This window comes from Rhinichthys klamathensis, unplaced genomic scaffold (assembly GCF_029890125.1).
Source record: "Rhinichthys klamathensis goyatoka isolate OS25496 unplaced genomic scaffold, OSU_Roscu_1.1 h1tg000289l_1, whole genome shotgun sequence".
Lineage (NCBI taxonomy): Eukaryota > Metazoa > Chordata > Actinopteri > Cypriniformes > Leuciscidae > Rhinichthys > Rhinichthys klamathensis.
In genome coordinates, this window is record NW_026606808.1 from 2500046 (window position 1) to 2514584 (window position 14539).

The 14539-nt window shown below is 39.0% G+C and overlaps 1 protein-coding gene across 1 annotated transcript; it reads right to left on the reverse strand.

Annotated features, from left to right (window-relative positions):
* Positions 1 to 2595: 2595 nt before the first annotated feature.
* gtpbp2b (GTP binding protein 2b) lies at positions 2596 to 10995 on the reverse strand. The gene is made up of 12 exons (XM_056269669.1): positions 10614 to 10995; positions 9891 to 9917; positions 9604 to 9788; positions 8652 to 8757; positions 7872 to 8069; positions 7562 to 7736; positions 7167 to 7386; positions 6778 to 6913; positions 6637 to 6695; positions 4878 to 5049; positions 4625 to 4789; positions 2596 to 3330 (listed from the first exon to the last, which is right to left on the reverse strand). The coding sequence occupies exons 1-12, from the start codon at positions 10788 to 10790 to the stop codon at positions 3142 to 3144; spliced, it is 1809 nt and encodes a 602-aa protein (XP_056125644.1). The 5' UTR covers positions 10791 to 10995; the 3' UTR covers positions 2596 to 3141.
* Between the last annotated feature and the right edge of the window lie 3544 nt (positions 10996 to 14539).

Genomic DNA, 14539 nt, shown 5'->3' on the forward strand with positions numbered 1-14539 from the left:
TATCATGGATGATGCCAAATGTTCAATATTATTGAATGAAATGAGCTTTTATGCATTAGCGGTCACATTTTTAGTTTAGTAACTTTAAATGGTCACTCATATCTATGATCAATACATTCAATGTTTTAATAATTGCACTGTATATCAAATAGGACGGCACAGGTGAACGAGACGCAAAACACAATCCTTATCTGGGTTCCTGTACATGCTCACGACGAATGCGATCACGCAAATCTGCCTTAAGATTTCAGTTAACCCTCTACGCGGGGCCGTCCCGAGCATGGTCTGCCTATAAGCCATCTGAAATCACCTAAACCTCGCTTATATGCAATATGCACAAATTTGTTTTTGGAGTCATATCAGTGAAGATTAATGTATAATTAGGCACAATGTCATCAGGATTATAAAATCCCAGTCATGCCTCACTGGTCTTACAACACCAGAGCTCCAAAAATCCCCTTTCAGTTAACTCTTCTGTCCTGAAGATGAGGGCGAATCGCATCGCACCTACAAACGCACTGAAAAGAAACTAAATTACGTGAACAGTAACAAGGCTGTGGTCATGTATTCATGAAACGCAAACAAAATCGATGTAAATTGTTCATGAAACCATTTGTGAATTGTTCGATTCATTAAATTAAATCAGTGCATTTTGTTTCGTTATCACTTTAAGTTTGTTACAACACATCAAATGGATTGTACTTTTGTCCCGTTACAACCTTGTTTTCATTGCGACTACGGCAAGCGTCGCACTGTAAAATAAGGGCCACATTTCTTCCATTCAAGACAATTTTGGGGAATCGTTACTAGTTGCCTTTCTGACAAATCTTAGCCTCCGATAAAGTACTGGCGCATCATCACAACTGCTCCTACAAGCAGGAAACAGGACAACCAAACTCTTTGCTACAAAATTGTACAGTCTGACAAGCAACAACCATAAAGGATCATAAAAATCATACAGTGAGAGCTCAAAATCCCTCTGGCCACTGTGAAGGACTTGTACTTGTCATCCCTAAGACGAATTGATGCTGTGTTTGCCGCAAAAGGAGGGCCAACACCATACCAATAAATGATTGTGGTGTTTCATTTTCATTGTCCAACTGTAACAACAAATCAATAGACACCTGTGCTGATGAGCACTTGTGTGAGGGGGTTAAGAGAATAACATTTTTATTGGTCAAAACTTCTGAAGAGAAATAGCACCAGCACACACACTGCCAGTGGGTTCACATCAAAACTGAAGTATACTTTGGGCTTAAAGGATTAGTTCACTTTTAAAAAAACTTTTGCTGATAATTTACTCACCCCCATGTCATCCAAGATGTCCATGTCTTTCTTTCTTCAGTCGAAAAGAAATTAAGGTTTTTGATGAAAACATTCCAGGATTTTTCTCCATATAATGCACTTTGCTGGGCACCAAACGGTTCAAGGTCCAAAAGACAGTTTCAGTGCAAACTGTTCAAATGGCTTTAAACGACACCAGACGATGAATAATGGTCTTATCAAGCGAAACGATCGCTCATTTAAAAAAGAAATAACAAAGTTTAAGTTTTATAAGCTCAAATGTTCGCCTTGCTCTGTTCTGTGTGACTCTCCTGTTCGAACTCGTTCATCAAAATGAACGAATCTTTTTCCGAGTCAATTCGTTCATTTCGTTCGCTAAATGGACCAAATGACTCGAAAAAAGATTTGTTCATTTTGATGAACGAGTTCGAACAGGAGAGTCACGAACGTGCATCACAGAACAGAGCAAGGCGAGCATTTGACATTATTAAACTTAAACTTTGTTATTTATTTTTTAAATGACCGATCGTTTCGCTTGATAAGACCCTTATTCATCGTCTGGAATCGTTTAAAGCCATTTGAACAGTTTGCAGTTTGCACTGAAACTGTCTTTTGGACCTTGAACCGTTTGGTGCCCAGCAAAGTGCATTATATGGAGAAAAATCCTGGAATGTTTTCATCAAAAACCTTAATTTCTTTTCGACTGAAGAAAGAAAGACATGGACATCTTGGATGACATGGGGGTGAGTAAATTATCAGCAAAAGTGTTTTTAAAAGTGAACTAATCCTTTAAGGCCTACACTAAGGAGGCTTTCGCACGTTTGCTGCGGCCCGAGTGCGATTGCGCTGGTCTGGTTTCACACTCGACTTGATTCTATCGAACACTGGTGCATTTGCGTTCACCTTACATCATCACAAACATGCACGCCGCATGATAGAAAATATATTGTGTTTTTTTATTAATTTGATGCTATTATACGCAGCAGAGTAAACGACACTTGGGTTTACTGTATGTGTGTGGCTTTCTGCTGCTTGCAAACTGAATCTTTCGAGGAGACAGCGGTTTTCCATTCGTTTGCCGCCCTGATTGCGCTCGCTATCCGCGAATACACTGCAGGCTTACTTGTATCCAAGGTATATCTTCAACACTAACATCCCTTACATGTGTTTTATTGAACGAAATATATCGTCGAAAGTGCGGACTCGTAGGAAGGTCGCGAGTGTTTAGGTGCCATTTGGGACAGGGGTTCGGTACCCAGGTTCGCACGACAGTTTTCACATTAGCAATTTTTCAGGTGAACCGTGCACCGTTTCGAACTAAACTGCCAGTGTGAACGCACCCTTGCTTTTAGCCTTTCTGTGTGAATCTTTGTAAAAAGAAAAGATCCGAGGTGTGTGCACCAGATTTACTGTACATGTTTAATACTACTGAGGATCTGAAAAAGTAATACTACTGCTGAAAAAAACAAATTTTCTACGATCTACTACGATTGTTTTCTTATCTATAATGCAGTCTGCAGGCAGGAGTTTTTCCTGCAGAAATCTGCTCCACATACCCAACTTAGCGACTGGAGATCCCACATGCTTTCCTCAAGGTCAGCCAGCTTTAAGCTAAGATGTGAAACGCACGTGTGCAAAAATACGAGAGGTTTCCAAGCACCATTACACCCAGCAGACGTAAACCCTAATCGTTAAATCGCTGTCCCACAACCCTCCAAATGTCACAGGAATGAAGAGCATTTACACACAGGCAAATCTGCTTGGAAAGGAAAGGTGTGTGATAAAACTAGGGGATGCGAACTCAAGGCAAGTACAGAAAGTGTCCTCATTTGACGCATGGTCTCACTCCCGCCATGTCTAACTGTGGTTCTGGTTGCGGTTCTGATCAGGCACGTGGTTCTGGGTGGAAGGAAGGAGGTGCGTCACGTGTCCTATGCCTTTGGTCACCCCCTCTCTGAAGAGCAGTTTGGCTCCCACGCGCAAGTACTCGGGGTGCTTCAAGAATCTGAAACACACTACGGCTCTCTCGCCTGTCCGCAGCTCCTCCTAGAAGACAAACACACACACACACGTATATGTGACGATAAGCAAACAGAGCAACACTCTTCAAAACACTGTTTGTGTTCCACAAAAGAACCGGGTTTAAGACATGATTCTTTTAGCATTGTCCACAATCACAAGCACTTTCAGACGTTTCAGTGTGAATGAGAAACTTTTGGAAAATGCTTAAAAAATGCTTGTATGGAAGGAGAGCATTTTGAAACTAAAACGCTGTTTTCAAATGTATGTGGATTAATGCAGACACAGCCTTTAACGCAGAAATGGGCAATGTTGGTCCTGGAGTGGCGATGTCTTGCAGAGTTTGGCTCCAACCCTAATCAAACACACCGGAACAAGCTAATTAATGTTTCAGGATTACTAAGCCTGCTAGGTTTGCACAAAAAAAAAGCCTACTAACGCTGCGGTATGCAGGGAAGGAGTCCGGAGGCAGCATTTTTTTAATGGAGGCTTCACTACTCTGAATAAGCTGCTTTACTGGGAAAACGGCTTATAAATTAATGAATCGATAGCCCATCAGCTAATCTTCAACATGTTTGTTCTTAAACATTTGTTTTGGATTGATCTATTTTTAGACTTTACACTGAAAAAAAATGCTGTTTTATAAGAGAAGTCACGGTCATTTGCGTGATAGGTATGATTCAGTTTAAGGCACTTCTCATTCATTTTAAATGATAATTGCGACTTTTTATCTCACAATTGCAAGTCAGAATTGTGAGATATAAATTCGCAATTGTGAGAAATAAACTCGCAATTCTGCATGTTTTGCAGAACATTTCTCACAATTGCGTGTTATAGTCACAATTGCGAGAAATAAACTCGCAATTCAAACTTTTTTCCTCAGAATTGCAAGTTTATATCTCACATATCTCTCGTGTACTTTATACCACGCAATTGGGAGATATAAAGATATATCACGCAATTTTGTCATAGGTAAAAAAATAGTCCGAATTGTGAGATAAAGTCGCAATTACCTTTTTTTATTTTTTATTCTGTGGCAGAAACAAGCTCCCATAGCAAACAGTGATTGAACTCTCAACGAAATTCAATGACGTCAAGGCTGTAATGTGATTAGGCACATGTGATCCAAGTTAGCCATTACGCTTTCTCCAATAGTAGAGCCAAGGACCCTCCTATCTCCCGATAATAAGACCATCTCTGGTAAGGCTACAGCCAGGTGAGTTTTTTTTTCAAGGTTGGAGCTAAATTCTGTTGGACAGCGGAACTCCAGGACGGACGTTACCCATCCCTGCTTTAATGTCAGGAAGGAAACAATCCACACCTTCCCAAGGAGGCACTCCACCGTGGCGGTCTGCCTCACGTTCCCCACATGCACCGTGACCTGGAAACCACGGCGGAAAGTCTTGGCGTGGAACAGGAGGACAATGGCAGCCTCAAACTGCCAGCAAATTGTAGGGTTCATTTTAGGACTCACCATAACCATGCCCTAAAAACATAAACACTCTTTAAAAGAGATCATCGTAGTGAAAGACAACATTAAGATATGACTATGTAACCTCATTTTGAGATCAGACCTTTCGTAGTAAAGAGCGATCAAAGTTCCCAAGCGCAAGCGTGGCGGCCTGTCCGGCTCTCAGCACGCGGCAGCCGGAGCGATTCCTGTGAATGCTGCACACCTTCAACCTCAGGAACCTCCCATCATCCGTGGGACCAACAACCAGCCGGTCTCCTTCACGACACACACCGCTGCGTATGAATGGAAAGTCAATTAACTAGAAGAGGAAGTTTGTCAAGACAAATTGAATATTGATTGGCTTGAAAAAGCCTTGAAGTGTGAAGGTTATATAGGCCTTAAGTTGCGGTCAAATTGGCTGTCATACGAATCCATGCAATCTGAGATTTCGCATGAGGGAGAAAGATTTCCTCATGTAACAATGAGATCTCCTCATGTGACTTATCTGTGTTTAGCTGTGCTTCACACTTCGCTACACTATTGACAATAGACAATGGACCTTTTTTGCAGGAAAATTTAGCAAATGTGATTGTGATCACACCATTATGGAGTTTAAATAATATAGGAAGAGATATTAAATGTTTACAGATTAAGTTTTGAAGCTCTGTTGTGGCTAGGGTGTTCTAGGAGGTTGCTAGAGTGAGGTTAAGCAGTTGAAAAGATGTTCGGAGTGGTTGCTAAGGTGTTGCTAAGCAGTTGATAGAGTGTTCTGGGTGGTAGTGAGAAAGTTATAAGACTGTTGCTGGGGCGTTGCAAATGTGTTGTAGTGATAGGGCAATGAAATGTAGGTGCAAAGCACATGCTAAAATGGTAAAACATTGTTAGGCAGTAGAAAGTTGTTCTGAGTGGTTGCTAGGGTGTCGCTAAGCAGCTGTTAGAGGGTTCTGGGTAGTGTTTTGAGTGGTTGCTAAGCTGTTGCAAATGTGTTTTGGTGCTAGGGCATTGAAATGTAGGTACAAAGCAGTTGCTACAATGCTAAAACATTGTTAGGCAGTAGATAAGGTTATTAATGGCTGCTAGGGTGTTGCTAAGCAGTTGCGATGGTGTTCTGGGTGGTTGTGAGAGAGTTAAATGACCGTTACAAGAGTGTTATGAGTCGTTTCAAATGTGATTAGAGTATTGTGCTCTAAAGTAGTTGCAAAGATGTTACTATGTGGTTGATAGAGTGTTCTAAGGGGTTGAAAAGATGTTGCTAGGGTGCTAGGGGATTACTATAGTGTCCAGAATGGCTGCTAGGTCATTGATATGAGGGTATTGCTACAATGCTAAAACATTGCTAGTTAGCAGATAACCTGTTCTTAGTGGTTCCAATGGTGTTGCCATGTGGTTGCTAGGGTTTAAGAAGTTGTTCAGAGTTGTTGCTAGAGCATTGTTAATTAATTACTAGGGTGTTCTGGGTGATTGTAAGACAGGTATAAGATGGTTGCAAGAGTGTTCTGGGTGGTTGCTAAGGCTAAGCTGTTGCTACAGAGCTAAGGCATTGCTAAAGTGTTATGAGAGTTTGAAAGGACATTGATAAGTGGTTGCAAATGTGTTCTAGGTGGTTGCTAAGGCATTGATTGGGGTTGCTACGGTGTTCTGAATGGTTGCTAGGGCATTGATATGTGGGTGCCAATTAAGTAGTTGCTACAATGCTAAAACATTGCTATATTGTATATACGTTGTTATAAGTGGTTGCTAGGGTGTTGTTTTGTGGTTACTAAGGTGTTGCTATGGTTTCCTAAAGTGTTCTGAACACTTGCTAGTGCATTGCTAGGTGGTTGTTACACAGTAATTAAACCATCAGACAGACAAGATTGACACAACAGATGTGGACTGACCTGTACAGTGTTCCACCAACCACTGTCCCTACGTCAGGAACACTGTAAATCTCATCCACCTGTAAGAACACATCAATTTGACATCAAAGTGGCATCTAGAGTTCAGACAACATATGCGTGTTGGTTAGAGCAGGAGTGTACCTGGAACTCCGTGAGCTGCTGCATGAGCTCCTCTTGCTCTTTGCTGTTGCTCAGAGGAGGAAGAATGTTGAAAAAGACCTTCAAAAGGTCCAGATTCTCACCAGATACACTGGAGAGGGTGAAGATGGGCGTCACACTGTGGGGAGAGAGATAAGTCATTACACACACACACACACATACACAAACTAGTGTTGAACAGCTGTGGTAGGGTAGATTGTAAGGCACTCATTTTTACATATTTAAATCTTAAAGGTACAGTACTAAAAACAGCCTGTACAATGGTAAGGCTCAGAGAGAAGCAGGAAAGTGGTCAGGAATACGTTTATAAATGGACTAAAGCAATAAACGACGTGTATAAATAACCTCTCTCTTCTCACACACACATGTACCTGGAGGATTGTGCGAACTGCTGTGCCGCAGTGACGGCATCATCAGGGTTGGCCACCACCATGGGGACCTTGTTGCAGCCGGGCTGTTTGAGCACTCGCTCCAGCTGACGGACCGTTTTCTCCACTGTGCTTTTCCCACAGAGGTCCACTTTACTCACCACAATGAATATGGGCACCTTCAGCGCCATCGCCAAACCCAGGTGCTCCCTAGTTGTGCCAGCTGAGAGAATTTTACAGCGTGAGAATAATAAACAACAATATTTTATTGAATTTATTGTAAATATGTCATAGTTTGGTTCCACATATTATGGCTTATTCATCAAACATGTTCTTAAACCTCTTTCAAAACTTCTAAATCAATATAAATATATATATATATATGCATGAATACTAACCAATGCCAGTATTGGCTCCCACCACCAGCATGGCAAAATCTGGACAGTAGCTTGTCAAGCCAAATATGGTGGTCTTCAAGTACTTATAATGACCAGCCAGATCAATAAACGTGATCATCTTAGAAGAGCTCTCACAGATCTCCTCCGCTGTACGGGAGTCACTGTAGTTTACAACCTAAAACGATGAAAATTATTTCTCAAAACAACATGCGTATATGCTGGCAAGAAGGAGGTAGTTGATTTAAATCCCATTTAATGCTCTACTGAAGAAATAAAACGCACCAGAAATGAAAGTGTACTTTTGTCTCACCTCTCCTTTGCTGTTGAAGCCAAGGATCTCAAAACTGATGCTGGACGTGCGTCCGGTCTGGATCTCGTGCAAGTGTCTAAAGAGGTTGAGTCTCGCCCTGCCACGTCCATTATCCAGCTCGCCTTGAGTCAACACTCCCAGCAGAGTAGACTTCCCTGAGTCCACGTTACCCAGAACCGCCACACGAAGATCCAGGAACTACACACACCAATTTGATAATGCATAATACATTAAGGACCGTTTACACATAAACATTTTTCAGTTTTTAGTTGAAAATTGTGTTGTGTTTTGGCCGTTCATTTGCACGACAATGGAGTTTTGGGGGCCCTGAAAACGCAAACTTTTGAAAACGGGTTTCAAAGTCAAGGTTTTAAAAACCACACCATTATCGAATTTGTGAAAACGGTGACGTCATGCATATCCGTATTACGTGTTCAGTCTATAGGAGCGTAGTGTTTCTTTACAAAGTGACATCGCCATCTACTGGCCTGGCATGAATAATACAGCATTTTAGTCGTCTTCGCGGATCCGTGTGAACGGGGATAGTTTTGACAATGCTGTCTCATATACGCGAAAAACGCAAAAGAAAAACTTTTCTTGTTTTAGTAAATGACAAAAAAATGTATTTACTAAAAAAAAAATTATTATAACACAGGTGTATTCGTGAAATCCAGGTCATTGTATGTGCGAGCTACATTTTTGAAATGTCTGACTAAAATTACAACCACAATTCACAATGAAAATTAAATGGAAACTCATTGAGGAGCATCACAAGCTAACCTGCTGGTCATCTGGAACTTTCCTCACGAGAACTTCTGCGATTTTCCGTCGAGCTCTGTCGCAGTCCACCTCCCTCTCTCTCAGAAGTGTGATATCAGCTCCAACCCTGCGCAGAGTCACAGAGTCTTACCAAGACATCACAACACACTTGTAAGCCATTTCTAACACGTTGGCATTAAAGAATTAAAGAGGCCATATTATGCCCTTTTTCAAAGTCTTGATTTTGTGTTTGGACTCTACTAGAATGATTGAATGTTAAAAAACACATTTTTCACATATTTGACATTGTTGCGGCACCTCTCTTCCCAGTCTGTCAGTAACGCTCTGTTTAGTTCCTGTCTTTATGAAGCCCCTCCTTCAGAAAGTGCAGTGTGCTCTGATTGGTCGGCTGGCCCAGTGTGTTGTGATTGGTCAAGTGCTTCAAGCGTGTTTGGGAAATGTCACGCATCTTACCATAACTACGAGTTTCAACAAACTACTTACAAACTCAACCAGGCAACCATTTTATTTTCCGTATGACTTGGGCGGGAATTATTTAAATGAAGAATATTGTGACATGTTTGCAAGTGCTGGGTAGATTACTTACAAATTGTAGTCGGTTACTGACTCCAAATTACATGACAAAAATTGTAGTTAGTAATGTAATCCACCATTACATTACACATTTAAGGTAATATAATCTGACTACTTTTGGATTACTTTTAGATTACTTTTGACCCAACTCATTTACCACATTGATTTGAATAGGATGATATCGTACCATATTGATATAAAAATACAAAAGAGTAAGAAAATATATTACATTCTTTCTTATCAACAACATAAAGTGCATTAAATATTACATGACTGGAGTTTGTTATTAAATAGAAGGGGGTTCGTAAGTAATGAAATCATAAATATTCTAAATTAAAATAAATATTCTTAAAATAAAACCAATCAAAATAAAACATACTTTTCGGCCATTCTGCGAAGAGTCTTAAGTGATGCTTTCATATCTTCTTCTGTAAGTCCAACCAGCAGACCATTATCCTCCACCCCGATCTGATACACCGCCTCCCCCCGGCCCTCCTGCAGTCGCCATTTCAACTGCGTGGCCAAGTGCTCAAAGCGATACTGCGTGGGGTTTACCAGCTTCAACTGGGTGAAAAATTACATGATTGGATGAACTGAGATGATAAAAATCAGAATGAACTTCAATTTCACTTAATCAGATTGTGATTGACTGTAGGGTTTGCATACCTTATATTCAATGTTCCCCTCTTCAGCCTAAAAACATGAAGATATTTTGGGGGGAAAACAATCAATTAAATAAAAATATAAATCAATTCTTGCAAAAAATCAGTTCTTGCACATAACCTTTTTTTTTTTTACTGGCTATAAAAATAAATACCACAAAATAAATAATAACCGCATAAAATGTATTTATTTGAAACTGCATTAACATTAAAAAAGCGTTTTATTATTTACAAACTATTAATAGTTTGGTCAAATAGATTTGATAAACTATTATCTAACATAATTATTATTATAAATCTGTTCTTGCCTAAAAAGTGTACAATTTGGCCTGTTAATTCTGTCAGATGCCTTGGCCTTCTCTAACCAACTAAAATCATACAATTATTAATAATACTGTGGTAAACTAGAACTCACTAGCCAACCTGTCATCAAAAAGCAAACAAAATGTAACAAAACAAAACACACAGAGACTGTGTGAAACTTCTTCCACTTTAAATTGCTCTAATATTAATGTATTGTGATTTTACAGTAGCAATAACTGTACGATTTTGCAGTAGCAATAACTGCACATTTGCAGTTCTAAATATGCTGATTCCCTATAATGTAGAAAAGGCCTATGTTATACACCATATTCTGTCTGATATTGTGTTTATTGATACACGTACAGTAGGAATCATCTCCGCTGGCTAATGTTAGCATGATCCGACACATCTAATGTTGCTTTACCTCCGGTGGGAGAAACGGCGGAGGCTCGTTGGCCTTCTTGCCCCTCCGTCTCTTCCCTCTTCTGCCTCTTCTCGTCCGGGATTTCTTCTTTGGTGCGTTTTCTAGCCCGCATTCAGCTGCACTCTGCGGTTTCGCTGCAGACTTGACGCTGCAGTGGTTTGCAACCTGCACATCCATAGCTCACTCGCATATAAGGGAGATTTAAAAAGCTACGGTGTTAAACTAAAAATTTAAATATATATATATTTTTTTAAATGCACGTCTCTGCTATAAACAGAGGCAATGCTTTTCCTTTCATTGAAGTTATTTAGTATTGCACTGGGATACGCGGTCTGGGAGCCATGAGCGCAGCAACATCCTCCTCTAGAAGCCCCGCCTCCAACACTCGTCAAACATTCGTCATCCAACCTGTCAAGCACAAACTCTCTGTGTGTCTGTTTGTTGGCCCCAGAGCCATGGCTCTGGTTGGCCCTAATATTAGCTAGCAGATTGAAAACTGTTTTTGGATTCTGTAATTGATGAATCACAATCTGAATTAATGAAAAATCGACATATAGGCTAACAAATAATATAAGATTAGTTGTGGATGTTCTGGACTAGCTACTCAGAACTGATTAGTGATAATGGGTTTATATTATTCTTAGATTTGTATTCGACTCGGTAGAGCATAAGTTCATTTTCGACACGCTTAAGAAATTTGATTTTGGTCTTTTTTTTCTGCAGCAATTAAAACCCTCTATAAAAATGGTAACTGTAATGGTGGTAACCAGGGGCGTAGAATTTAGTAGGGACACTAGGGACGTGTCCCTACCAATAACCAGTGACACTGATATATCCCTAGCAATAATTTCGATCAAAACTTAAAATATATTTATATATTGATGTCCCCGTCCCCACCAATTTCAAAATCAAACCTACGCCACTGGTGGTAACTAAATGGTAGGCTACTTCCCCTAGATTCAATATTACTAGGAATTAGGCAGGGGTGTCCTGTCTCCCCATACCTCTTTTTATTAGTAAGTCAGCTTCTTTCTTCTCATATTAAATTAAGTCCAATGAAAGGTACTGTATTACTATCGCTGATAGAGAAATAAAAAATAACCCAATTAGCTGATGACTCTTCATTCAAAACGAAAACCAAATTTCTGTGGCTACTGAATTAATCTGGGAAGTTTTTGGCACATTATAAGATTCCTGTAACACCCGGGGACTATGCAAAAGTTTTTGAAGCAATATCTCCTGAAATCTGTATTCTGTTTAGACATCAGAACATACTTAATTCAACAATGGTCCACACCTATAAGTTCTTATAATATTTGTTTTTCCCCTAACTCCATCCATAAGAGCGCTATTTCAAAGAAGCAATGTGTCTTTGCCTTATATATACTCATACTGGAATCAAATGACAGAGAATATTGTGTGTGGGAAAAGGTTTGGCTTATACCTAATCAATATTTAATTACAAACAAAGTTGAGGAGGTATCATTCAAAATTATACATACAATTTACCCAGTTAAACATTACTATTTAAAAGCGATATTGATTTTAATTGCACTTTTTGTGACAGTTGCCCTGAAACTGTGTAAAACCCATTTGTAAGACCATTTTAGCTAAATATTTGTGATTTTATCACAAAGAACATTGATGACCAATTTGTGTTGTTTTTGGAAACATCTATTATGTGGTCTTTTGGAGAATTATAGAGACAAGCACAGTCAGGTTTATATAATAAATTGTATTCTTTTCTTGGCAAAAATCCATGTTCACAAATGTAAATTTTCCTGTAAAACCCCCTGTTTTACATTATTTAAGAAAAATGGAGCTTTACATTGAAGTCGTTTTTCTATTAAGCAAAAAGCAGTTAAAAAACGTAAATGTTTCAATGTCTTTATAGATCTACATTAATCCCCCTAATGTGCAACTCTTTTACTTTTGTTGTATTTTCTTAAATACTGTACTATTTTGCTCTTCTTTTTGTAAAAATAAAATCTGTCACAGTATGTGGGATGCTGACTGACTGATTCTATCCATCTATAGACATTTTACATTGTTATGTCTGTCTATCTATCTGTCTATCTAGGCCTGTATATATATCCTACACACAGTTTATTTCATTATGTCTATCTAGGCCTATATAGTTTATATCGTCGTTATGTCTGTCTATGTATCTATCCAGGTCTATATAGACAGTTTATATCTTTATGTCTGTCTGTCTGTCTATCTAATATATAGACAGTTTATATCGTTATGTGTATATGTCTTATCTATGTGTATAGTAGTTATATATCCAGGTCCTGCAGGAGGCGCAAGAATATCGTTTTTCATGCCTCTCCAAAATGATGATTAATTATAGAGTTTCTGTGGTCATTCAGAAATCGAACTTTGTGCTCCCATTAAGAATCATATAATGATTATGACATTTCTACAGCCAGAAATAAAGGCATAGTCCAGAAACTTCTCAGCTATTCATAGCATGTGGTTCTTCTGAGTGAAGCCCACAAGAGAGCAGAGGTGCACAGACGGGAAATCTCGCGAGAACTAGACTAGCGGTTGAAAACATGTTGCTTTCATAGCCTTTAGCTTTGTGATGAAAAACAAAACAATTCTTAATTGAGACCCACTTAATTGTGAATTGTTTTGTTTAAAGAGTGTCTCAACAAGAGTGTCTTTAAAGTAATTTTATTAAAAGCCTCTTTCAAGAAACACACAAAGCAACAACAACAGTATGACATTTAAATGACCTGTACAATTAGGGTTCTCAAATCATGCATCCGTTACATTACAATGTCATAACAACAAGTTCATCATTATCATAATCAGCTTCATCGATGGCATTAACCTTACACGTTACCAAAGAGATGACTCATATAAATCACACTTAATTCTGTTTTTGGGTTCTATACTCTCTCAAACCCAAATTAGACTAGTAAAATTGAACAACAATGGCTATAAAATAAAGGCAGCACATATCATTCACTTCTACGGCACGAAAAAAAAAGATAATAATAAAAAATTCTTAAAACAAACAAAAAAAACACATCAGACACTGATATTTGAGGATGTAACCTCCAGTATACCTTCATCCTTACCTTTTTAAACATAATCTCTTGCCTGTGCCGTGATGGTCCCTGGTGGCTACATCCCAGAAAACACAAGCCCTATTGCATGAAATGTAGGCCACATATTATCATAGTGCTACGCTACCTCTTTAGCAGAAACCATCTTGCATTGTTTCACACCATAGCAACATCTATTTTCTAACATTGAGGATATAAAGGTAAACAAAGACTTGGCTGTTTGTGGAACACCTTGTAGGTAAAGGGAACAACATGATGGGGTCGAACAGAGCAGCTAAATGCAACACATGCTTCGATATTAGATATATTACTGTACATATGAACCAAACGTGGCGCCCATCGTGGGGCAGCACCAGGGATAAGTTAACAACATGAATTATTTCAGACCTGGGATAAATGTTTGATGACTTTGATAAACAAAAATAAAGGACTTTGAAAAAGAAAATAAGAGTTCACATTAATGTTTGGAAGCCGGAAAACCAAAGCAGTTTAAAGTTTTTAAAAAAGTTTGTATATAAACACACAGTCACATTCTAAAAATAATAAAAATTGTCAATATTTGTAAATAATTTTGGGAAAAACTATAATAAAAAAAAGCCATATTTTTCTAAGGTTCATTTCTCCCTAAAGGCACAGTGATAGAGTAAAAGTGCTCCATTAGAGGATGGCTATATGACTACAAGTGGAACTTAATTGTGTTCTATAATTAAAACGTGTAATGAGGTTTGCCTTTGTCCTCCGGAAGAGTGTCATCCTTCAGTACAACCAAGTTAGCTGCCATAAACTGTGTGTTAACCTGTTTCTTTAGGCCCGATTCTAATATTGCTTGCTGGATTGCCCCCCACCCCC